Source organism: Egretta garzetta, unplaced genomic scaffold, assembly GCF_000687185.1.
Source record: "Egretta garzetta isolate BGI_Z169 unplaced genomic scaffold, ASM68718v1 scaffold187, whole genome shotgun sequence".
NCBI classification, from domain to species: domain Eukaryota; kingdom Metazoa; phylum Chordata; class Aves; order Pelecaniformes; family Ardeidae; genus Egretta; species Egretta garzetta.
Genome location: NW_009260342.1, coordinates 649,384 through 674,117, shown reverse-complemented (window position 1 = coordinate 674,117; position 24,734 = coordinate 649,384). Strand labels below are relative to the sequence as shown.

General features: G+C 41.8%; 2 protein-coding genes across 2 annotated transcripts in view; both read right to left on the bottom strand.

The window, feature by feature from the left end:
* Positions 1 to 24,734, bottom strand: part of RABGAP1L (RAB GTPase activating protein 1 like) — a 224,685-nt gene that overhangs the window by 15,744 nt on the left and 184,207 nt on the right. The gene's annotated exons all lie outside the window — the stretch shown is intronic.
* LOC104129718 (AP-1 complex subunit sigma-2-like) lies at positions 24,194 to 24,723 on the bottom strand. The gene has a single exon (XM_035898051.1). The coding sequence runs from the start codon at positions 24,656 to 24,658 to the stop codon at positions 24,194 to 24,196; it is 465 nt and encodes a 154-aa protein (XP_035753944.1). The 5' UTR covers positions 24,659 to 24,723.

Below are 24,734 nucleotides of genomic sequence, written 5' to 3'. Positions count from 1 at the left end.
GATCCAGCACTATCAAACATTACATCAGTGTCCTGAAAGTGAAAAATATGGTCCCATTAATAAAATTTGCAGATGACGCATGGATAGAAAGAGCAGTAAAGAACAAGAAGGACCAGAAAATGGCACACATGTATTTGAATTCCACGAAATAGCTTATTCAAATGAAACACGCCACTGTGCCAACTCCAGACAAGGCTTTACTACAGCACAGAGCCTCCAGCTGGGGCTGAATCCCATGAAGAGGTGGAATCAGTCCCAAGAAAGTGCTATTTGGGCTTTTCCAAAAGTTTGGAAACTTTTCTGCTCTGTGGGAAGAATGGGGGATGGGGGAATGGGAGGCACATGCGCTGGGCAAGATGTAGCTCTTCTTTCACAGCCCTCTCCCTCCCACCTCACTGCTCGATGGCAAGCTTACCAAAATAATCCTTCAACAATATGCTAATTAAAAAAATTATTTTTAATTGTATCAGTACCATTTATAACACAGCCCCACAAGTAGCAGCATTGCCACCGCTCAGGAGGCCGTACATTGCGGTGTGGGACTTGGGAACAAACTGGTATAGAGAGAAGGGCAGGAAATAACAGACCACCTTTGCAGCGAGAGAAATGTAACCCTGCCATCACAGCCAGGCTGCGGCGCAAAGACTAATGAGTACCCCAGGATGCACAAGGATAGGGAAAAGCAAGATGAGTAGCAAAGTTTTAACCCTGGATCATCACTGAGACCAGTACTGGAATACTGCATCTAGTCCTGGGAGATGCAGTGGGGGAAAAAAAAAAAAAAAAAAAAAAAAGAGGCGGCTGCAGAACAGAGCCACTGAACTGTTTTGTGCAGGGTGTAAATGCCTCACAGCAGGAGGTTTAAGAGCTCCAGCTCCTCGGTTTGTGCAAGAGAGCACAGACAGCTGAGTTGGTCACAGCATGTAAGTACCTTCATAGGGATAAAATAAGTAATGATACAGAATGCTGTACTCTGGCACAAAACCACATGCCAGATCCAAGATGGGAAGCTGAAACCGGAATGAATCTAAACGAGAAATTAGAAACCTATTTTGAACAGCGAGGGATTAACAGATTACCATGGAAGATGATACCTTTCACACCTCCTGTTACACTCTAATGAGAGCTGGATGCTTTTCCAGAGGAGCATTGAATAGAGTTTTTGATTTTCAAAAAATTACTACTGGAATGAAGCTGGATGAAAGAGATAAAGCTTAGATAATTGAAGGATGAAGCTCTGCCTAGCCTTAACCTCTGTGACTCGGTGGGCAGGACAAACCACCTCTCTCATTTCCATGCAATTGAGGCTCGATGCCAAACACAGGCTACAGAATGACACTGTCAGACACCGATTGCACCCCAGAGCGTTTAACAGAAACCATTAGACCCATGCACGCTGATGCAACACCAAAGACCAGGGCTGGGTGCAACCCAGCAGCAGCTGACGGCTTCTCATGCAGCGGGGACTTGACTCCCATGCCCGCCCGCCTGCCAAATGCCATGACTGTTCTCTGCCCCGATACCAAAGGCTATGGCTTCACCTTTGACAGTTTCTACTCCGTATTAATAATATGCAGCAGCAAAAATGTTTAGGACAGCAGAAAACAAACGGGATGCAATATAAAAATAAATAGCCCAACGTATTTTAGTACCAATTATTAATTTTCATATTTAATAACAACTGAGTGACGAGGGTCAAATAAGCACGAACAAGAATAAAATTATATGCCAGCTACACATTACCATAATATAAAACATATGCTTCTTCGCCGTTTACGAGTTCACTCAGGGTTAGATTTGTGGGTGTTAAACAAGCGCACTGTGAGTTCTATCAGACAAGTGTCTGCTCCATGATCAAGTCTGGGTTTAGTAGCAGGAGGGACCAGGAGCTTACCGGTTGCAGGGAAATCACCTCCTCTCTGGCCTACAAGGGTTTGTATATGACAGCGGATATATGGGGGTTTCATGCTGTCGCTGCAGAAGCTGTCCCAGTTTTCCTAAATATGCTGGAACTCCAAAACTTTAAAACATGGGAAATTCAAGGAAGGAAGAGATTTCATTTTGCTGTGTTTATTTTTAACACCCAAAGGTGTCAAACACATCTCACTAATAAAAAATTGCAGCCAAACTAATAGTCTTATACATCAGTTACACTCCCAAATCTAAAATAAGCTAGTAAGCAAACTACAGTCTGATATGACGATCCAATGAATAATGAGCAGCTTCCTTCACCAGCTTCAAATCTTGATGAATTTCAGGGGAAGAAGATAACATTGTGGGGCTGACTCCTTAAAGCAGAATAAAAATGCAGAATTTTTACAAAAAAAATATTCAGGTGATATTTAATGTTATTTTTACTATTATGTATAAACATGGCTCATTTGATTTTTTGGGGAGACTGAAGATTTGTACTGGTAAAAGAAATTGCAGAAAAGCTAATGAAACTGGAAGGATGACAAGTGCGAGCGGAACATACAAAGTCTTTAAAAATCTAAAGAGTTAAATAAAGTGGATGTGTCCTGAAATCACAAAAGATAAGGAACTTGAGCAATCAAGGGAAGGGAAAGACAAAAACTATTAGAGCTTTTGTTTTTCTGCATCACCTGTTTAACAAATAAAATTCATTGTTTTATTATACTTGTATATAAGAAAATGTTTCCTCCTCCAAAGTGAGATGATCAGGGCAGAATCTGGCTGCTCCTGCCCCACAGAGGGGGAAAGGGCGGAGGCAAGACAGCTCCTAGAAACATCCTGAGAGCAGGATCCCTCCTTCTGTTGGGAAGGGAAGGGCGCAGATGAGGATGATACCTGCTGGAAAGAGCCAATTCTTATAACAGTGACCACCCAAATTCCCTTATTCCCCCTTTGGCAGTAGCAACAGCAGCAGCATGCCAGCAGTAATGCCACCCAGGGAAAGATGGTCTTCAAAAGCTCAAATGCTGCCAGCTCCTCCTCACTGCAAGACTCCACATGAGGCATAATTAGAAACTCATAGAAAAATTTAGATTGGAAGGGCTCTCCAGTGGGCATATGGACCAAGCTCCTACTCAGGCAGGGATAGCTTCAAAGTCAGAGCATGTGGCTCATGGAAGTCTCCAAGGACGGAGATGCCAGGGCCTCCCTGGGCAGAACTACTTTCCCTTATGCTGAGCCAGAATTTGCTTTGCTGCAAATCATGACCGTTCCTTCTTGTCTTGTCACTGCATGCCTCTGAGAAAAGTTTGGCTCCATCCTCTCTAGGACCTTCTTTCAGGTGGCAGGAGACCACAATTAGATCCCCCCTGAGCTTTCTCTTCTTCAGGCTAAGCTGCCCCAACCCTTCCCTTGTGCGGTCAGCCCCCTGCCTTCCCAGTGGTCCTGTGTTGGACTTGCTCTAGGTTGTGAATATCCCTTTTCTTGGTGGGGGCTCAAAACCGGATTCAGTGTGTGTGGTGGGTGGAAGGGAATAACCATTTCACCTGACATGCTCTTGGTAACACCGCCTTGTGCACAGCTAGCCTCCGTCACCACAGGGGCACGCTGCTCACCTGTGTTGTCACCCACGGCAACTCCCAACACCCTTTTTGCATCGATGCCATCCAGACATTTGGTCTCCAGCCTGCAGACGATGAATTTATTCCTACCCAGGGAGGAACCCAGGGGTTTGTATTTGCCTTTGCTGAACCTCATAAAGTTCCTCTCAGCTCACCCCGGCAAGGTTCCACCAGTCAGGCGGACCTGCCTTTCTATCTGTCCACCACTTACTCTCCAGATTTTGCCACCTGAAAACCAAGATTTTGCCATCTGAAAAACAGGGTGCATCCTTTTCTGGTGCCTAGGCCTGAAGATGCTAAACAGTATCAGCCCCACTATCAACCCCAAAAAACAATGTTTAGTCAGCTGCCAGGTAGACTTCAACCCACTGTCTACTGTGCCCTGTGCTCCTGCCAGGCCACCCAGTTTTTCATCCTCTTTGCAGTTCACCCATCCACTTTGAACCTCCTCAGTTTGGCTTCGATGGGAAATTGAGAGCCTATAAATCATTATGGCAGAGTCTGCTGGCATGTAACCACAAATTACTTCTGTGAAATGGCTGATAATTTCCCTGAACAGAGAGCTAAACACAAGAAGGCAGGCAGGCAAGTGAAAATGCAATGAAGCTTTCTAAAAGAATGTTCTTCAACTCTGGATTAAGAGGATTATACCACTTAGTATACCATTTTTATAACCCCTTGGGTCCAAGTTTTCTGCAACTAAATTGAGAATTGAAATTCCCTGGAGTAAAGCTACTCAATTCTTGCACAAACTACACAGCAGTCCACTTTTATTGCTGCTTTGCATGTCTGTGCAACGATGTTTCAGAATAACTGGAAAGCAAGACTACACAGCAAAACAACAGTGTGTCATGGTCACACTGCAGTATGACTAATTTTATTAAAATATATGTTGGAGGATTGCTATCATACTGTGTTGCTTTGAGCGTATTTAACAAAACCTTATCTCAGATCTTCTACATCCTGCTTAATTGTCTGGTATTTATGCGCATTAAAGCAATGCTACAAAAACGCTGCTATGCTTTCCACTGAAAAAAAATCGAATTTTCCATTGAAAAGTATTACTAGAATTAATGGGACCTGGGAAACTGCAGGTAATTCTGGTGTTCATTACCTATGTGGCACTGGACATGCCAGAAGGTTTTTGAAAGGCTGGCCTTAAGCACAAGCAACCTGCATCATGCAGGGCTGGCATTTGGTTTTGGTATTAACCCTTTGCTACTTCACGTCATAACAAGTGGCGCTCTGCTCTGTGCAAGAGAGACTCCCACGTGCCCTGACCTATTGCACAATCCAAAGGAACTATAATGAGTTACCAGTTGAGAGATTTCTGGATCTACAACAAAGCCATCCTGGCATCCAAACTGCGGAACAGGATGAAAGCCTTTAAAGAACTTTTTTTTTAAACTTTTCTCTGCAACCAGAGCAGCGTCTTAGTAACTCCTTTAAAAATAAATGAAACCTGGATTTTGCAAACAAACAGATGAATCCCAGATGGCAAAAATACCTGTGCTATTAACATGAACTCTCAGAATAAATGAAAATGCTACAAATTCTTTCTGCAGAACGTTACTTTATGTCCAGTAAGAACCTTTGTGCAATCTGGTAAAATGACCAGGACACAGTCAACAGGATTTGCCCCAACTTATCCCAACTGGCAGCTTGTCCCACGATTAAACATAGCAGCAGACAACTGAAAGAAACTTTCTGAGTCATCAGGTCCTGTCCCTTAGTAGTGCAGGCTCCCACACACCACCTAATCCTATCATAATCCTGTCAAGCTTCATCTTAAACCTCCTCAGGTTGTTTGCACCATTATTTGCTTAGTTAATCTACTTCAAAACCATTTAAAAGAGTGTTTAAGTATTTCCTACGTAAACCTTGTGAAAAACACATTTCTTAGCTTATTTACTAGTACATAATGCACTGAAACATCTTAATACTCTGATTCAGGAAAAAAAAAGAGCTAGTAAGAACATGTGCTTACACTAAAGTCAATCATTCAGATCTTATAAATATATTGATACTTCCCCCTCCCACAGTTGTTCCATGTACGTATCTCTGTTTACTAGGAGATACGTAGTTACTTCACAGAGAAATATTTTTTTTTAAATGTTCATTGTATTTCAGAGTGGCAAAAATCAACTGGAGCCGTAAAATGTGGTGGTCTTCACACCAGTTACACTCTCATCCCATCACTTGCAGCTGATCCAGAGGAATCTAGAGATGCCTAACACAATATCCGTTACTTTTGCTCTACACAAAACTTGAGAGGGCATCACCAAGCCCGTTTAAGCAGCACTTTTCAAAGATTTAAATTATAGGGTAAGCCATCCATGAAATGTTTTCTTACCACAAGGGTTTTAATTTAAACAACTGCAGTACTGGCTCTGGAGCACGCAGGCAGCTCAGGACAGGAGGCGTCCAGGAAACCCCACCGTCACCATCATTTGCACAGAGAAGCCGGACAGAAGGGGCCTCTCCCGGAGCCCACCAGCAGGAACCTGGCTCCTTTTAATCCTATTGCAACACGGGTACCTGACTGAAGGAAGGATATTACTCTGGGCTTCCAGTCAAAATAATAAATGCTGCCATAGCAATCAGCTAAGGCAGAAAAAGAGGAAAGGTTGCGACTGCACAATGAATTAAGGTATACCATGTATTTAAAAACATCCAGCATGGAAAAAGTTCGCAACTCCTAATATGCTGGTTAAGTTAAAGCCTATTTGAAGCCCAGGCGCCAACCAGGTCACATTAAAGTACACAGTTTTGTCTATACTGGATTTCCATACTTCCTAGCTAACTATTGTAACGGGCCTTGTAAATTCTAGCCTAGAGGAGGCCAGAGACAGAAAAAGGCATCAGAATAAAAGGGATTAGGCAGAACTCCGGTTTAGATCTGAAGGTGTATGGGAGATGCAGGAGATGAGTTCATGCACCCAAGATTCCTTGAGCATGGACAGGCAGAAAAACCCAAGCAGGAAACAGGCTTAGAGAGGTTTTACACAAGATAGCAATAAAGCAAATTTTTCCTCTTCTGGGAACACTTTGTCACAGCTTAGTGAACTACCATGGATACTGCTATGGATACAAACACATATACAGACCAAAACCTGAAAACACAAATGCTTAATTTGATTGCTAAATGATTATCCTGATTTGCATTTAGACTGAAGTTTTAACTGTATCTGCTCTTTAAGTTATGCTCAATACCTATACATTCATTTTTATTTTCAAAGACTGCTTTTGACTCATTCTAGGCAGATTGACTCAACATGGGCCCATTTGTAGAATTTGAGACCAAAGATGGATTTTGGCACCAAGCTTCAGAGTCAAAACTAGTGCCCACAGTGCGGCTCCCTGCAAGTGCTGAGACCTCCATGAAGGTGGAAGATGCCCACGCTATACATGTCATTTACATAAATATATACACTATTTATGAGAAAAGGAAGTGGCAATTTAACTAAAAAAGTTTTACAGATACTTATGCTGATTTCAAAAGAGCATGTACAAGTGTTAAATCACCATTTCCATATGAGGGACAGATTCTCTTAGATTTCGTGATGCCACTGACCTACACCCCAGATCCTGGGTGTACGCTGAGCATCTGGCCTGAACCTTTAACTGACATGCTAAAGCACAGAAAGTGTTTACATCACTTAGTGTCATTCTCTAATTTAATTATTTCAATTGTTTTAATATTATTTCAAAAATACTGTTTTAATTATTATCCTACTGAGAAAATAACCTCCTTCTACACTTAGTATCCCAGAAAGGTATTGTTTTCATAATCTTACCTCTCCTGAAATAAACTGTTATTTTAATTTTGCTGATGCACAAAAGCAAATTTCTGAAGAAGTAATAAGAAGATAAAATAAATTATAACTTTTGATAGAAGTACTTGACTACTGGAAAGAGTATAACCTAAGCATTATTGTCAAAGGAGCAAGAGTAACACCTACCACAGATTTGGGTTTGCTGACTGCCACCAGATTGGCCAGAAAGTCTTCATCGTACAGCTGGCTAAAAACATGGGCATCGTAAGCCACCATTATGGAGATTTCTTCCATCATTGTGCCGGCAAGCTGCCGTTAGCCACCAGAGCAGGTTGATAATCCAAGGCTGAACCTTGGCTCAGTTCCGTGTCAGTTGTTCACACCCACCTGAAGAAGCTAATGAGGAAGGAGTGTCACGAGAGAAAAATATCACCCAGCAAATCATCTCCCGTGTGGGTTTTCCTCTTGAGGGTGCCTTTTATTGTCATGGGAAGCACACATGAAACACCCGCTCACACTCCCAATACCCAGCTTGCAAAAGGCATTTGCTGAAGTTTGGTGAAAGCCAGGGAAGTAGTTTTAATTCCAGGATGAGGCTGAAAGTGAACATGCAGTAGCCAAACCAGATTAGTATTAAGCAAGAAAAGATCCGTCAGTGCTTGACAGCAGGACTGGAATCACTTCTGTTGTTCTCAAACTTTGTAGCAATTGTTTATTCTTTATATCCAGTTTTCTCCCACGGAAAGCTGATATTCTTGTTAGCAGAGTCCCACTTACCAATGAATTGCTTCTTTTGGCTTATTTGAAAATTCACAGAGACCAGTGTAATGATGATATCTTTCAGACATTCCTTGGAATTTTCCACAAGTTTCTAAATCTCTCCTTTAAACTTTTGAAAACAACTCACTCTCTCTTTTACACAGATCCAAATTGCATCTTGTGCCGTGTAGATGCTTTTTGATTTTAGCAGGAAGATGATGGCGTCAAGTCACAACCTTCCAAAAAGAGTCCTTCGGTTTTCCATTTGTAATACAGGGTAAAACAGTTGTGCAAAATGCAGTGAAGGCTGTAAGCTCTTCCTTGAATAAACTCACACCTCCACAAGTGAAATAAAACCAATTTATGCAATTGAAAGTTTCCACGGTAGAAAGTTTTTAACCTGAATCTGGGACTGGTTTGCTTTTAATCAAGAACTGATATGGTATCTCTTGTCTTTGAGTCCTAAACAGCATAGCTGTCTTCCAAATTGCTCCTGACTTTCCGATTCATTTATTGCAACAACTATCTGACACAGAAAAAAAACAGCACAAGGAAAAAATTTTGAGAAAAACATTAAAGATCAATATTCTCAAATCTACAAATGAAAACCTAGGAAACAATAATCAATGTGAAGAAACAAACAAAATGTCCCAAAAAGAAACTCCTTTCAGGAGACTCGAGCAAGGTTAAGCCCCTAACCAAATGAGCCTGTCTGCTTCAACTCATCCTCTACATTTTTATCTTCTCTGAAAGCCTTTTTTTCTTCCTGGTGAAAAATCATACCTGCTCAAGAAACGTAAATCATTTCAGCCATGCATTTGCCTCCAAAAAGAGTATGTGCTGGATGCTGCAAATCTGGTAGAAATTTCCAGTTCAGGTTGCCGGTAGCATACGGTTATGCTCTCGCTTCCCAGAATAAATAGCGTCAGACCCACCTTGCTTTTCTCTTTTTCTTGTGCTCCTGGAGTATCTTTATCAAAGATTACACGGTTACCTAAATAGCACCAGGTGCTATTTGCATCTGAATAGGAAACTTGAGCAACAGCTGTAGCGTACAGGATTAAAAACCCAACATCCCTTTCACTTAAATAGGGGGGGAAATTACATGTTATTGCTAGGAAACAGAGAGAGTTCTAATAGGCTTATGGCAAACAAAAAATGCAGCACTTGAGGTTAAATCCTTGAGACGAAAGCAGATTCTGATCATGCTTAACCCTTGCAGGAGGAAGAAAGGTATTTTTTCCTTGAAATGCACCTATAGTGCATTGTTAAAAATTTTTCTTCAAAGGCTTGCAAATTTTTTCCAATTAATTCCCACGGCAGAGATACTTTAGATTTTGATCCTGAAGCAATATCCAGCTCACAAGACCACTCTCCATGTCATCTATACAAAAATCATACCTGCTATGCTAAATTCCACTCAGTTTCTCCAAAGTGCTTCAAATGACCGCTTCCTCTTCACTTTCATTGCCTTGTAGGGTTGGTATTTTTTTTTCTTGTAGCAAAAGTGAAAAGGGTAAGTCTAAGGGTGGCTCCTTCTTGGCTGCCTCCGAGGTGTGCTGATAAAGGCACCTGTTGTACGAGGTAAAGAAAGTCCCTTCCCACAACCCCTCCCACCCCGCTGGCACCCGTTCCAGAGGCTCCCAACAGGGACTGACATTACGCTGGAATAGTCATGTAGGCGCAGGGGAGAGAGCAGGCGGTGCAACAACAAACAATCCCCATGTTAATGAGAGACCAATTTAATTCTGCAATAAGGGCAGGAGGTGGAGAATGCAAATGATCAGAAGTACGCTGCAGCTGCAGCTACTCAGATCCCTTCCCTGATTTAGCCAACAGGCATTTCTATTTATAAGGAATTATGGACCATAACCTGTATTTCCTTTTTTTTTTTTTTAAATCGTAAACAGAAGGGTTGCAACGATTTAACAGAACTCAATCTACATGTTTCTATTGTATTATTGGCCTTCTTTTATTATTATAATTTTGGCATGTTCTAACTAGCAATCGCAAGAACTAACAACTGATTTTTGATGTTGACTAATGCATATCTTTACTTTAAACGGGATGTTTTTCAGCTGTTATTTTAAGCTAATGGAGCTGAGCTGCCCACAAATCCCTACAAACCTGCATTTTACAGCCGTGTTAACAGTCTGTGCTATACTCTGAATCAGTGCACAAAATTATAAGTATCAAGCCAGTTAAACTAAATATTTTGAATTAAACTGCCTGAAGTATGTATGTCCATCCAAGCATGCTCACACCAGAGGAACGGGAAAGGAAAAGGCAAGCGCACAGATCCCCTTGACCACCTCCTCAGGCCTCACTACACACTCCTCCCAGCATTTCAATACACAGCCTTCCCCTCAGCCACGGTCTCTGCATGCTGAAGTGATGAATAATCTATCAAAAGACAATAAAACCCATGCAGTGCAGCTTCATATTTCTTTAAATCAAATAGCACTTCTCTCTATAACACACTTTCTACCTTGCAGCAACCTTCCTCAAGGAACAGGAACACGCTCCCCTTCATGACATGGTTTTGAAAGCATACCTCCAAAGCAGGAATTTTTGGAGAAGTGGTTCAACCAAGCCGTCAGGATGACAGAAGAGAGCCAGCAGAAGGACAGGTGAGCTGCAGAAAACTGTCAAGATAAGTAGCCCTAATTACAGATATGGGGATTTATACACTGGTGGATAACAAAGGTGAATGGAAAATTCCTGAATTGAGCAAACCAGCTAGCTTAGCAAAGCAAAATCCTGCTCACTCCCAAGATAAATTCATTCTCACTCCACCCCCAGGAATGTCTTGCTGCTATCTGACGGGGATAGGATCTTCTGATAGACGGGAAAGCGTTACGTATGTGAGGTATGTGCAGCTTCTTGCTAAGCGCTCCCTTCCTGCCACCGAGTTTCTGAAACATAAAGGCATTTTCTGCAATTTGCTTTTCATCTATTAATGAATCCGGGAAGATCACAGCAGTCTTCAGATAAGGAAACATAAAACTCCTTTCATAGCACTTGGAATGGCATTTGGCAGCCCTCAAGATAAGTTTACAAGGTTTTTCTCCCCAAATGGGAATGAATAACAGTAGTATCATGCTCTTTTCACAATTCCCTTACCCATTAATGACCTGTAAGAACTGTTTCAAACACAACCAGCAAGTGAAAAACACTCGTTTACGAGTCAAAGGCTGTGAATCCCAAAGCACAGTTATGTTCCCTCCTTGCCCACAAAGGGCTTGCTGACCATCGGAGACCAGCGGATAGCTCAGATCTTCAGTCTGTATACTCAGTCACCCGCAGTGCCACCTAAAGCTCCCAGAGACATCATTGATGCCTTCAGGAAGCCCCCCTGCTGCACTGAACCCTCGGCCACGCCAAACCCTTGTGCTGGAGCGAAAGGCAGGGGAGCGGCTGCCCATCCCTTGCATGGGTGGTTATCCCAGAGAATTAAGGAGCAAAGCATTTATTGCAGTGCTGGTGCAGTCTGTGAGAAGGCTGTAATTTTATTCATAATTCTGTTCCAGTTTTAGACATCAGAAAGTAAACACCTTTGGATGTGGTTTTGGATTCAAAGTGAGTGCTGAATACTAGTCCATCACTAACAGGCAAATGCCCCATACTATTCAGGAAAAGCAGGTGCCAGGCTCAGGCTGATCTATAGTTCAGCAATTGCTTCTCTAAGTTTTATTTTTATTATTTAAAATGTCAAATAACATGGCCTATTTTTTTTCCAAAGAAGTGGGCGTATGCACCTGTGTTTCTCCTAAAATAATCCTCCAAATGTGTGGAAAAATCTGGGCTTGATGTGCTTTAGGATATGTACTTACATGGGTAAATCCTCCCAGTTTGCAGCTACGCTGCATTCTCCTGATTTGAAAGCAGGCAAGATTGTAAACTCATTTTCGCAGATTAAAGCCAGCAAAGCCATCCTGCTGGAGGGAGCGAATGTTTCTCTCCCAGCGGAGGCAGAGGTCAGCATGGCTGGAATTGCTGAGGCAGAGGCGTTCCCAATAAACCGGTGATGCTGGCGTGAGCTCCCCCTCAATGGGAACATGCAGCCCATTTCAGGGAAAATCTTGGGACTTCATTTGATGTTGCAAGCTCTGCCTCTTCAATTATTTACTGTAAGCACAAATAGAGGAGGGCAGTACTATTGCCCCGGTCTCCTTCAGTCTTACAGGAAAGCACTAGCAGCAAAGTCACTGCAAAAGCAGGAGGAACCTTTACAAATGTATTTAGTGCTTCTTTAGGGATTAAAACAAATGTAGCAGAAAATACTCAAGTGCCTCTCTCCCAGCGTTTCCAAATCAGCCGTGTGCCACACGAAAGGCTAGTCCTGCTCCCCTGCAACAACTGCTGCCTAAGGATTTTCTTCCTCAAAGTTCGTAGATGATCTTTAATGCTCATGAAAATAAGTAAAATTATTTATTAGCCTCACCTCTAAAACTACAGAAGGTGGAAGAACAGGCCAGCTGATAGCTCCCCAACCTGCTGGAGGTCACTCCCTGTATTTTTAATCCCATATTCTTGATTAATTATGTTCTGGGTGTTTGTTCTGTTTCTCAAAGAGACAGTTATTAATGCTTGCAATTTTAAAGGGTTTGGGTCAAGTTTGCACTTCATTTCAGGTTTTACATTAACTTGAAACTACAGCTAAACAAGGGCATGAAGCTGCCTAAAACAAATCCACCCCTTTTGATTTCTAAAAACCATATGAACCTGAAAAAGATTAAACAGCAGCGTAGCTGGGATGCCAGCCTACAGGTACACGCTCATTATTATTCAGCTCAGTCCCTTCCAGATCATGTTGCAGCCTTTCAAATTAACTCATGACTCTCTTTTGATTTTTAATTAATTAAATTCACATTTTTAATTTATGTTTTCACATTTCTTTTCCATACTGCCCCTTTCACTTTCTAAGGGCACCAGAAGTTATTTCCTCTCTTCAGCTAAGTTTCCTTCAGATGTCAACTGTCTGGCAGAAATACCTCACTTTGTGAACTTCTTTCTTGTCTGCCAAGAATTTGCATTAGAGCTGGGATGGCTTTTTGCTTGTTTGTGTTTCTCCAGAGGCGAAGGCAGCACAGGGCTCCAACCAGTCCAAACTACCAGTGCAGTTTATTGCATGGCCCCACAAAAAGCTGGGGTGTGACGGGTGATGGAGGCAGTGGGGCAGAGGAACAAGGAAAGAGCCAGACATCCCCGAGCCAGTATTGCTACCAAGTAAAAGAAATACTGAATCTTACTGTGAAATTCTGGAAATCCTAACCTTTGGCTGTTGAAAAAATAGATTTAACACCATACATTGTATGTAGAACCCCATATAATCGACTAAGGTTTAAAACAGAGCTGAGCACATCTCTTCCTTACCCATCCTCTTCTTCTAGCAAAACAGGGGATTTTTTTTCCTGTTTGCAAAGGCAAGGGGTGGTCGTGGTGAGCTCAACCTGCACACGGCTGCTCCAGCCTAATGCACTCTGAGTGGGGCCACACTTTTTTGCATCGCAGACACCCCTACAGAAACCGTTCAGAAGGAAAAGGCAGAAATTCCTAAACTGACTTAGAGCATAATTTCCTGAGCAGCAGCAGGCTTCTGCCACCTGTTTCATATTTCACCCCTTCTCTTTGGGGAACCATTTTTTATCTCCTCCCAGTTCAGCGATGGCAGATGCCCATAAACAACTCAACACCACAACTGAGGGAGGGGAGGCGGCAGCAGTTCAAGAGCAGGGCCACGTACCAGGGACCTTCCCACACCCGCCCCAGGGCCATGGCCCTGGGCCTCCTGAATCTGTGCCCTCAGAGCCCAATCAATGCAAACAGGTCCCTCCAGCTGCAGAAGGGACAAACATTAACAATCTCTTTGCCATTGCAAAGGTCTCTGGTATATATTCCCTGGGGCTATTAATCCAAGAACTGAATAATGTTTGTATGGCATTTAGACCATGCAAATCCAATTGAGATCTAAGTTCCAGAATAAACTGATCCTAAACCAACCCTACCTGTGAAGGGTATTTTAAACTCATTGCATTTATCACTTCAACTGATATTAAAACAAACAAAAAAATGGGGTCAAGCATATTTTTCAATAAACTTAGCACAGCAGTTGTAACAGAGCTAGTTTAGGCTTCATACAAACAACAACCATACAGCAAGTATACATCTGTATCTCTACCTTCACCCATGGTCTACTGGCTTTTCATTTAGAGCATATGATGAGCAAACAGAAGATAATAATTAACATTGAGTAGCACATTAAACAGTGACATCTGTCACACAAAGAGACTCAGATTGGGGCCCAGGACTCAGGGCTTCCCATTCTAAACCCACACCTGACTTCCTTTCTCAAGGTAGATACAATACATCTCTCCATATTTATACTTCCCTCCCCAGAGGGGGATTAACAGTCTTTATCCACCTCCCAGAGAAAGATTAATAATGGTAAAATTTATGAAAAATGCAAAACTGTAAGTGGTATTATTGTTGTTGTTGCTTTTATGATGCTGTCTGTCAAATTTTTTCCAGAGTACTGTTAAATGTCTTATGAACTAGCCATGCTGTGGAGGTCGGATCCAGCAGCAGAGCGCAGTAACATGTTTACCTGGATGGCTTGTCTGAAGTGCCCTATATTACATCGGATTTAATATATTTACTGACGGTCACTTTGCACCTGACCTTTAGCATGGGACAAGAAAAAAAGGAGAAAGACTGAAAGGCTGGAGAGCCAGGCACTATGAGAAATACTTGTAGTTAAATATAAGAAAGAAAAAGGCAGGACCACAGCACATCATCTGTCCATCAAAACCACTGGGGATGGCCAGGCACAAACCCACCATAATACACTCTGCTGTGCAATGATTAGGCAGGGGCTGCTGCGCTTGTACCCCTGGAGCACCACGGCAAAGCCCCAGAACAGCCTGCGCCTGTGTCTTCCACACAGACCCCCTGACAGAAGCCTCATGGAAAAGGTGCAACATTTCTATGTGTAAGTAGTACAACAATAATGGCATATTCCCAAAACAAAAAATAAATCTTAAGTATGATTGCTTGGAAGATGAGATAAAGAGTAATTAAGACTGAAATGAAGCGGATGAACAGGAAATGGTGCATGGTGCCAGCTAAACTGGACTAAACCAGACAGACTAGTCCACGTATCTCAGCGGTGGAGGTACAGAAGTCAGACAATTTGACTGTGAGACACAGTCTAGACTGAGGCATGCTCTGAGATGACATTATTTCATGCATTATACATTAAAAGTACAAACTACTGATACTTTCCAGGAGAGCAGTGTGTCCCACAGTGTTGGAGTTAAAAATGAAAGCATTAACTTAGAGGTCAAAGGACTTAATGCAGCCAAAAAAGTCCAGAAAACACCACTTGCTAGTGTATATTTATATTGAAGATGATTAACAGCAATCTGATACAGAAAGCATTTGACATGAGATCCATGTGCTGGGAAAGACGGAAGGCAGCTAAGGCTCAGCGCTCCCCTGGACAAATTCCCCTGGAATTTGTACAGGTCAACTCCAGAGGAGGAAAGCAGCTCAGGACTGTGCAAGCTGATCAGCCATGTAAGACTACCAGCAGCATCCACTAATCTAAGCTTCACGTAATCCTTTGCCGCTAAATCCCTATTCATCATCGTACAGTACAGTAAAAGGGAAATTCTGTTCTCAGAAGATGATTATGAGACAAACTATTTCAGTGCTTAACTGTGCTGATCTAGTCTCCTGCTGTGAAAATCTGCATCTACGTTTAATGCTTCAATATACCACAATGAGAAAAGCTTCTGTATTTACATATGATTTAAAGATTAACCTGTCTTGATTTGACTGCTAATAAGCTTATTTTAAGAGCTCCAATGGTATGTATGGAGGGGGAGAGAAGGCAGGTTCTTACACAAATTATCAAAGAATTCCCCATGTGATAATGAGGTATTTCTTCAGAGATCAGAGACCTGACATATTTCCAGATACACTTCTACCTTCCCCATTTGTCTTATTCCAAGTTTGTCTTATTTAAAATCTGGACTACAGGTCTTGTATTACTGCTACTATCATATCTATGCAACTGAAAGAAATAAGCCACTCCCTAATAAAAAAAAAATTAAATCAGGAATTGGTCCAGCTTAGCACAGATGTCCACAGGGCAAGAGAACATTTTCTCCTTGTATCCACGTGCTCGGGCTGGGCACAACAGACTGCTCAAGCTGAGGTCAGTATTTCTGCCATGTGTGCAAGGGCTGTGCTCCCTTGGAAGCTCACTCACTCCCAGCACTCCTGCTGACTTCCCTCAACATCCAAAAAAAGGGCTATATTTAGAGAAAATTGACCCATAACTTCTAATCTGTTCTTGATTTTTAACAGACCTTTTGTATAGGAGAAGTGCTTAAGCAAAATTCCTTTTGCAAGGAATGCAAGGGAAGTGCCTGGAATGAATGAGAGCTAATTATTGCTGGATTTGAAGAAAAAAAACCCCACAACAGCAAATAAAGAAAAACAGAGGATGCAATGAAATTTAGGATGATTTGCAAAAGGAAGTATTAAAAAAGAGATTTGTACCATAGAATTGCTCAATGCATTTCCAAATTATACTTTTCGTATGAAGAATATCATTATTTTCGCTGTTTCGAAAGTCAATCCCTGAAGCAAACCAGGAAAAATGCGCTAAAAAATGGGAAAGTCAGGTACATAACCACGAAAAAGTAAGAGATACCATTCTTTTGCTTCTCTCAGTTTTGATGTTGGTTATGAATGATAAGGCAGCAGTTTCAGCCTACCATCCACTGGTATTCAGAAAGGATACCATCTATCAAATTTCAATTCTGTTTACAATTCAAATTCATAGGGGGGGGAAATCAGTGTCTGCATTTGTTCACTCATTTGGAGACTGCAAGAATAAATCCTAGGGGTTCGTTCTTTTGCCTACAACAATAGCAAACTGCAACATTTAACCTAATGGTGTGAACACGATGCTGATCTAAAAATGAAGGAAAATGAACCAATTTATAATAAACTAATAACTAACATGAAAAAGAAAAGCTGTATTGCTGTCTCCATATGGATATTATATGTAATGTAAATCCAGGTGATCTATGTAATGGTTGGAAAGGTTAGAGATGTCCTTCTCTGCTGCTTTGGGGGAGAATAACTCCATTTTTAATTACTCTTTAAAACTAATTACTCTTTAAAAGTGGTAAGGATTTGATCAAATTTCTCAGTGATATGATGGTTGTCTCTTGGAATGCCACACCATTTTTTTCTTCTTTAGATATGTCTCACCGCAGAACTTCACAATAACCTGGAGAACTAAACATGGACTTAGCAACACCCCTGGGACTGGAAGAATTGCCTGGGGACTGGGAATTGATTTAGCAGTACATTAACTGGGCTCCCCCCAGTTTTAAAAGAGAGTGAAATGAATGAGTCACACTGGTGATTCTGTGATACAGTGTATCCCTGACATTGCACAGTACTGACATTACTGAGATGGACGGTATCTCTATTGAATCATCTCGGGGAAAAAATAAAAACAAAAGGATAGTTTCCTTAACACTACTTAGGACTATGAAATTGAGAAAGACCAGAAACATCCGAGTCAGATTTTTCTTATCTCTCATAATGGAGCATAACAGCAGCAAGAGAAAAAGCTCACTGTGAGCTAAAGATGGAGCGCCCTACCTTGGCCATCTGTTATCAGTAGTACACTACAAAACATTCAGGTTATTTTGTTGAACAATACTGTAATTTGATTTTCACTTATTTTTTTAAATTTTCTATTAGGAATGTACAACCTGTGCTCCCTTTATCAGTATTGTTTGCATTTTTGTGCTCTTCTTGGATCTTTCAGAGTTATGGGATTTCAAGGTATAGACAGCTGGCTGGGCACGCCACCACTGAAGATACGGCAAGAGGCAGCAGCACAAACCAGTGATCAGACACAGCCATAGGGCCACTGGGTCTCCTGTAATGTCTTGATCAGCTCAGGTGTACTTTATCCTTTCTCAGCATTGCAGACCACCCTACATTTTGCCAGAGCTCTGAAAGTTCAAGAGCAAAAGCTGCGTACATCAAGTGGGAAGAGCCACAAGAAACGCAGAGATCACCACCCACACTTAGCCACTTGTCTGCTTCTGGTTGTAATTCAAGGTGTTAATCTTCCCCTCCCTAAAACATCTGACATCTTCCCATATGAAAGATCCTTTTCTTCCTGTCTTCAATGAATAAAATTAAGATTTGTTGACTCAATCTTTTTAAACATACCTGAAACAACTTCTCAGGGCAGTAAAAGTTATTCCTGGGCATTTGAGCTGGTTCTAAACCTCCTTTGTTTTGTTCACAACTCAGCTTAGAGAATACCTGAGATAACTTAAATTCTTGCCCAAGCACCTAGCACATTTCTGAGCTCTGTGTGAATAACAGCACCAGAACGTACACACTAACACAAATAGCACAGCTTAGCTTATGAAATCTCAACCATATTAAAACAGAACACGGAGCCGCAGGTCAGCAAAGGTTTTACAATCAACACTCCTCTGGATGTGCATAAAAAGTGGACATCCCAGTGACAGATGTTTAATAAATGACAAAAAGACCAAGAGTTGTTTTTGAAAAAATCAGAATACAGAATGAGCACGCCAAACCACTCTCAGAAATATTTTAGTTTTCCAAGTGGGTAATTGAATGCTTAAAGCAAATAAGGGGAAAATTCAATTTGGACTTAAAAGAGCACCTTCCTCATCTCACTTTGATGGAAAAAAAATTGCATTTGGCCTTGTGCACAACCCTTGTTCTGCAGGACTGCATGTACAAAAGCAAGTGTTCACGTGGTTCTCTTTGTTCTTCTCCAGAGAGGGTCAGGTAATGGATGGATCATCAAAGCAGAAAAAATATTTTCTACCAAAAAGAAGTCTATGATGAAAACTGCCAAAGGCAGTAAGGAGAGGACCAAAAGGCAACAGCTGTGGAAGAAGCATAGTCCGGAGACTCAGCTCATGAACAGTCTCTGCTTGCTGAAACAAAAAGGAAAAAAATATAAAAGGGGGAAAAAGACATTTTGGTTCCTATTTGTTCAAAAAAAATCTCTACAGGATCCATCTTCCTTTTTCTCAAGCCACGGTATTGTGCTGGAGAAAAGGTACAAAATACTGGAGGTTGTGAGAGCACCTGAATTGGTTTTGAAGCCTTTACTGAAAAGCATGGCCGTTCTTTCATCAAAGTTATCATCACAGTCTAACACCGATGCTGACGTGACCAACGCTACCACAACAAACGCAGCCAGGCTCTGTTATAGTATAGCCACTTAGTGCTCTCCTTCGTGTGAAAAGAGATCCTGATTTTTTGCTTGGCGCGGAGATTCTCCGGGTGACACATGCTGTCACAGCGCGCACAAACCACTTCCACCTTCCCCTATTTTGGGAGCATGTCTAGAACAAATGGCACGGTAACAGCTTCATTACTTGCCTGCTATCCTCCTCTATCCACATGCAGCCACTACAAATGCTCTGCCAGTTTTATACACCAAATACTCCCATCAGCAACCTGCTCCTCTCGGTGATACAATTTAAGGCAAATCTGTGCTCTGGCTCGAATCCCAACCCCGCCCCACAAAAATGCAGTTGTTCCGGCAGAACTGCCTCTACAGAAGGGCTTTTCCCAGCACTGCTGGGCAGGTGAAGGGTATCTTTTACTCTTTGCAGATCTAGTTAGGCCACAGAAGCCTGGAATGCAGACACAGCTGAAGTTAAAGCAGCCTGAATTAAAGTAAGCAGAAAAATGGCTTAAAGCCATCTTTGTTCTGACCCTTTTTTTCTTCCATCAAGGGCTGTTGGGACCAGATTCCCAGCTGCTCTCTCACACCAAGTACAGCAGTCCATGTCCAGCTACACCTTTAAAGTATACTTTCAGCACACTCCTGTATGCCACTCCAGCTTAACAAATATCATGAGGAGTTTGCTCAGCTGATGAACAGGAACACCAGGAAAAATAGGGTAGAGGATGGCATTAGAGAGAAGACAAACAGCTAGCAAGCAAAGGCACCCTGATGCAACCCGGAGGCTTACGGCTCTGCTTCCACGTTATGGAAGAAATCTGTTTAGCTATATAAATAAGATGTATATGTAAATAAATTAAGGGTGGGCTGCAGGAAAGCAGCTAGACTGTAGCCCCTTCAGTATTTTGGAGGTTGCTTAGCAACAGGCTGGCTGCTGCAGGGCTAAAGCAGCATGAAATTAGCAGCTTTTCAGCAAAAGACAAATTGAATGTAAAACTGGGGAGGTGGACGTTGAGTGGCAGCAAGGAGAAAAGCATTAACTGGTGAATCTGATATGGTGGGCATCTTTCAGGAGTGTTTCCTGCGTGCAGGGGATCTTTAATTAATGTGGCCAAGGGGCTTTGTCCTGCCTGGGTACTGATAAATTCCAAAGCGTGCTTGGCAATTTGAGAATTCAATCTTGATTAAAATGATGGCTGTTACAGTCACCTCATGGGTTAATTACTTATTAACAATCTTAAATAGCTCAAACCCAATCATACCAGACTACCCTTGCTATATGAGTGCCAGCTGACTATACAACACGTTTACAGTTGCAGAGCTATCTAATGTATTTCCCCATTATTTCAGCTCTAGGTTATCTCAATGCCATCTCTGCATTCACTTAAGGAATTTGCTTCCTGTGAATCCTTTGAGTAACTGAATCTCATAGATCCACTTGTTCTGGCCAAATAATTCCTCTAAATCACATTGCTTCTCTAGTCTTCTGGAACAACCCCGTGTGGGCACAGAGAATCATTATATAGACAGCCGCTGTTAGAGAGAACTGAGTAATGAGAACAGCAAGAACAACATGTGTACACGTTTCATGAAGGACTTAAACGGGACTGTTGAATGGAAGACTTTTCTGGGTCACTTAATCTGGGGCCAGACTATACCAGTTAATTGTTTTCCACTGCTAAATGGGCATGAAGCTGGTCCCTGGCAGCAAGACACAACCAGAGAGCCCATTGGAAGGTGGTGTAGGAAGGCGGTCAGGTCGAGATGCTAAGTGACTTGTCCAGGCCTTAAATTACAGTAGGAGAGAGGAAATGCAGCGTCCCTTTTCCCTGCTTTTTACAGACACACAGAGCAGTGATAACTTATTTTACTCCTTATTTACAGAGTAGCTTATATTTGTGTGGTACTTCAAACAGAGTAAGACCTATCTGAGGGCCTGTGTGTGAACCAAATTTGCTTGGAGCAGGGAAACTTCTCACCTGCATTTCATCCTCCTCAGTGCCCCAACACAGCACCTAACCATTCCTGTGAATGGGGCAGAGCACATACAAGCCATCACCAGTTTCGCAGGCTGTAAATTAGGTATAGTAGAGCAGGTTGACTGTTTTCAATCCTTGTAATTTTCAGAATGATTTCTGGGTCCTTGGGGGCTGCACACAGAGATGCCTTTGGCAATGTTTTGTTTTCCTACTTGTCTGGGGTTGAAAAGAAGGCTGAGGCTCACTGATGTGGCAAACACTTAGGCGAGATGCCCTCCATTGCCTTAATGAGCCTATTAAACAAATCTATCAAAGGTGTAACAAGTCTCAGAGGAAAGAAACACAGAGATATTCCTAGTACATGTACACAAGAAAACAACACATAGACTACAATAGTTAATTTGGAACAACATAATCCCATTGCTGGAGAAGGATATCAATCTAAAATACCTTGACACTTTTCCTTTTTGCACAGCCAGAGTTATCTGTGCCTGAGCGTACAGCTTCACTGTCTGCTTCAGCTTCACCTCCTCTGAACGGGAGATGATAAAATCCTGTTTCATGGAGCTGCTGTGATAAATTCATCTCTAGGGTATTTGGAGAGTCAAGCGACACTGTTAGTGCTCGCTGAACTTAAGCAAAATCAGTGACTGAACTGAGACAGTCTTGGTTTAGGTCACAAGAGCCAAAGACTGTATCAAAACTCAAAAGGAATTTTATTCTCCACTTTTCCTAAGTGAGTCCTTGCAGGTGTGCATCCCAGGATTTAATCTCCTAAAGGAGATTAAAAGATACTGCTATATTAACACAAATATACTGGTTACCAGGCATACAGCAACTGGCTCACATCACTCTCCACCACACATGCTTTTATTTAAAAGGTTAACTATTACCCAATACTGCATATTTTCCGGTGCTTAGCCCCATTTTATGGGGAAGTGGTATTGCTTGTGGGCTGGTAGCTGTGTGCATCGCCTGTTGAAGGTGGCTAACTAGTATATGCCAGGCTAAGGTTCAGTGTAATACAGATGGGGCTGCAGGCTCCCTCGCCCTGGTACCATCAGTACCAGCAGCACAGGTCAGAAAGGGAAGTTCCAGAGGAATGTGCATAGAAGCGCTTCCTTCCCTCCACAGGACAGACAGATGGGGCAGCTGCTGAGCCCTGACATGAACCGAGCACAGAAGTACAGCCAGGGGAGGTTGTAAGTACTGGAAATTACCAGGGAGAAGAGATTTAATAAGCAAAGGTGCAGACAAGCCTGAATCTTGTGTTCTGATCATGTATTAAGAGTGGAAAAGAAGGAGAAGCAGGAAGGGCAAATAGCGTCAACAATGCTTAGGAGTTGGAAAGAGATGTATTAAAACACATGCTTATTTCTCTTAAAATGTCACTCTGTCAACTGTCACAGTTTCCAGACTTTTAGAATTGAATTATATTGTAATTACTTCCCATTGGACAAGGTCACAAAAATAAAAGCTCAGTACCTTCCTACATTATGGTCTGCTGTATGTTCTTTACACTCCTGTGGCAGCCAAGTCTCCTTTTCTAATGTCAACAAATTTGCCTTCAGAATAAAATGCTGGTTTAGGTCCATTAGTGTAGTGCAAGGCACATTAAAAAGTTGAGAGCCATCATTACCGATCTTTCCAAGAAGCCTCCCAGAGCACAGAGGTCTTTATCCTCTTGCTAATCCTTACAATACACTTTATATCACAAAAGCAACAAAAAGGAAACAAATATGAAACCCAGGTGCATGGAACCTTGTGGCAATGAAAACATGTAGCAGAGAAGGCAGGGACCCTACATTCTGCACAAGCCATTGCTATATATCCCTTTTCTCATTGGTCCCAAACCAAAGTCTCCACACCTGCAGATCCTACAGGTCAGCCACCACACCTGCAGATCCTATCCTTATCCACCACACCTGCAGATCCTATACTTACTCCCACAACAACTCCCCCTTCTTTACTAAGAACAAAGAAGCAGAAAATAGCTTATAATTATAACTGGCAGTAAAGTAATATGGCTTCCCAACTGCTGTATGATCAAAATACAAAAAAGATTTGTTTTTACATTTGTTGTTTTACACAAGCACCCCATGGCTTAGGAACCACTATATAAACAATTAAAGAATACATTTTGATAATATCATAATTCTGTGATCGCTTTCTTTACAAAATCTGAACTTAAAAATCTAAGTGCAAATCAATTCACATCAAAAAACCTGCAATTTCAATTACTGAGTTAGTTAAGACTATTTTCTTGTTCTTGCACTTGTTCTTGATCTTGTCTTCCTGTCCATCCCTCCAGCAGTCCAAGTAGCCTCCCTTACATCATCTTCTTTGCTAAGTTCTTCTTTAGTTTTATTTCTTTTTCCTTTTTTTGGTGATCTATATTCATCGTTCTCTGACTTTAGTTTTTTGAATGCTACGTCATCTGCTGGCAACAGACATTTTCTTCTGTGAGAAGTGGAAATTGTCAGTTGTGTAGGGTTAACCTCTTTTCCTTTTCCAGAACAATTATTTTTTTGTTTTTGGAACGAATGGATGTCAAACACACATTTTTTGAGTTTCCAAAGTGCTACCGTTTTCTGCACTCGTTCCCACAACAGCTCCCCCTTCTTTACTAAGAACAAAGACAGAAGTTCTTGATTTGCTTATGAAAAATAATACACTTACTGAAGTCAAATGCAATCTTCCTGTAAATGCAATCAAGTCTATTTAAATCTAATTCCCTTTCATTTGTGTTTTTTGGACTTTTAGTTTCTTGTTCCCTTTTCAAAGGAGCATTTTACTTATAGGCCTGAATGAAGCAGCTTAGCAAAACTGTAATACTGACAAACAGCATCTTACACCATTAGCTAAACATTACAATGAAAACAGTGAACATTTACAGTCTGCTTCCTCCTGTAAAAGATCTGCCTGTTCAATGGCTTTGAGAACATTTTTCTTGGAAGTCTCCTGAACTTCCCCTCCTAAAAGGAACTCATCTAGAATGAAATAGGCTTTTTCAAAATTGAAGATGATATCAAGTTCACACACACTGCCAAAATACTTGTCAAGAAGTTCTACATAGCAATAAATTATTTCCAGAGTTATTAGTTCATTGTCCTGATCTTCAATAGCACAGCAGAAATAGAGGCTTACATATCTTTTGTAGACAATCTTCAAGTCTCTCCATTCCAGAAAGCTGCACATTTTTGGTTTGCGGGCTAATACTGTTTGAACAAGTTCTCTTGTGATTTTCTTCTTTTCTTTGTCAGATAATGGGACATACCACTTCTGGAATCTCACTTTCCCCTGGCGACTAAAGAGTAACATAAACTGCATCATGTCACAGGGGGGCGGGGGGGGAATGAAGAGGAGGAGGCGGCAGCACGACTACCCAGCCGGCTGCTACTGCTGCCAC

Coding starts and splice junctions, on each gene's coding strand:
- LOC104129718 (XM_035898051.1), bottom strand. CDS start 24,658: ATGATGCAGTTTATGTTACTCTTTAGTCGCCAGGGGAAAGTGAGATTC.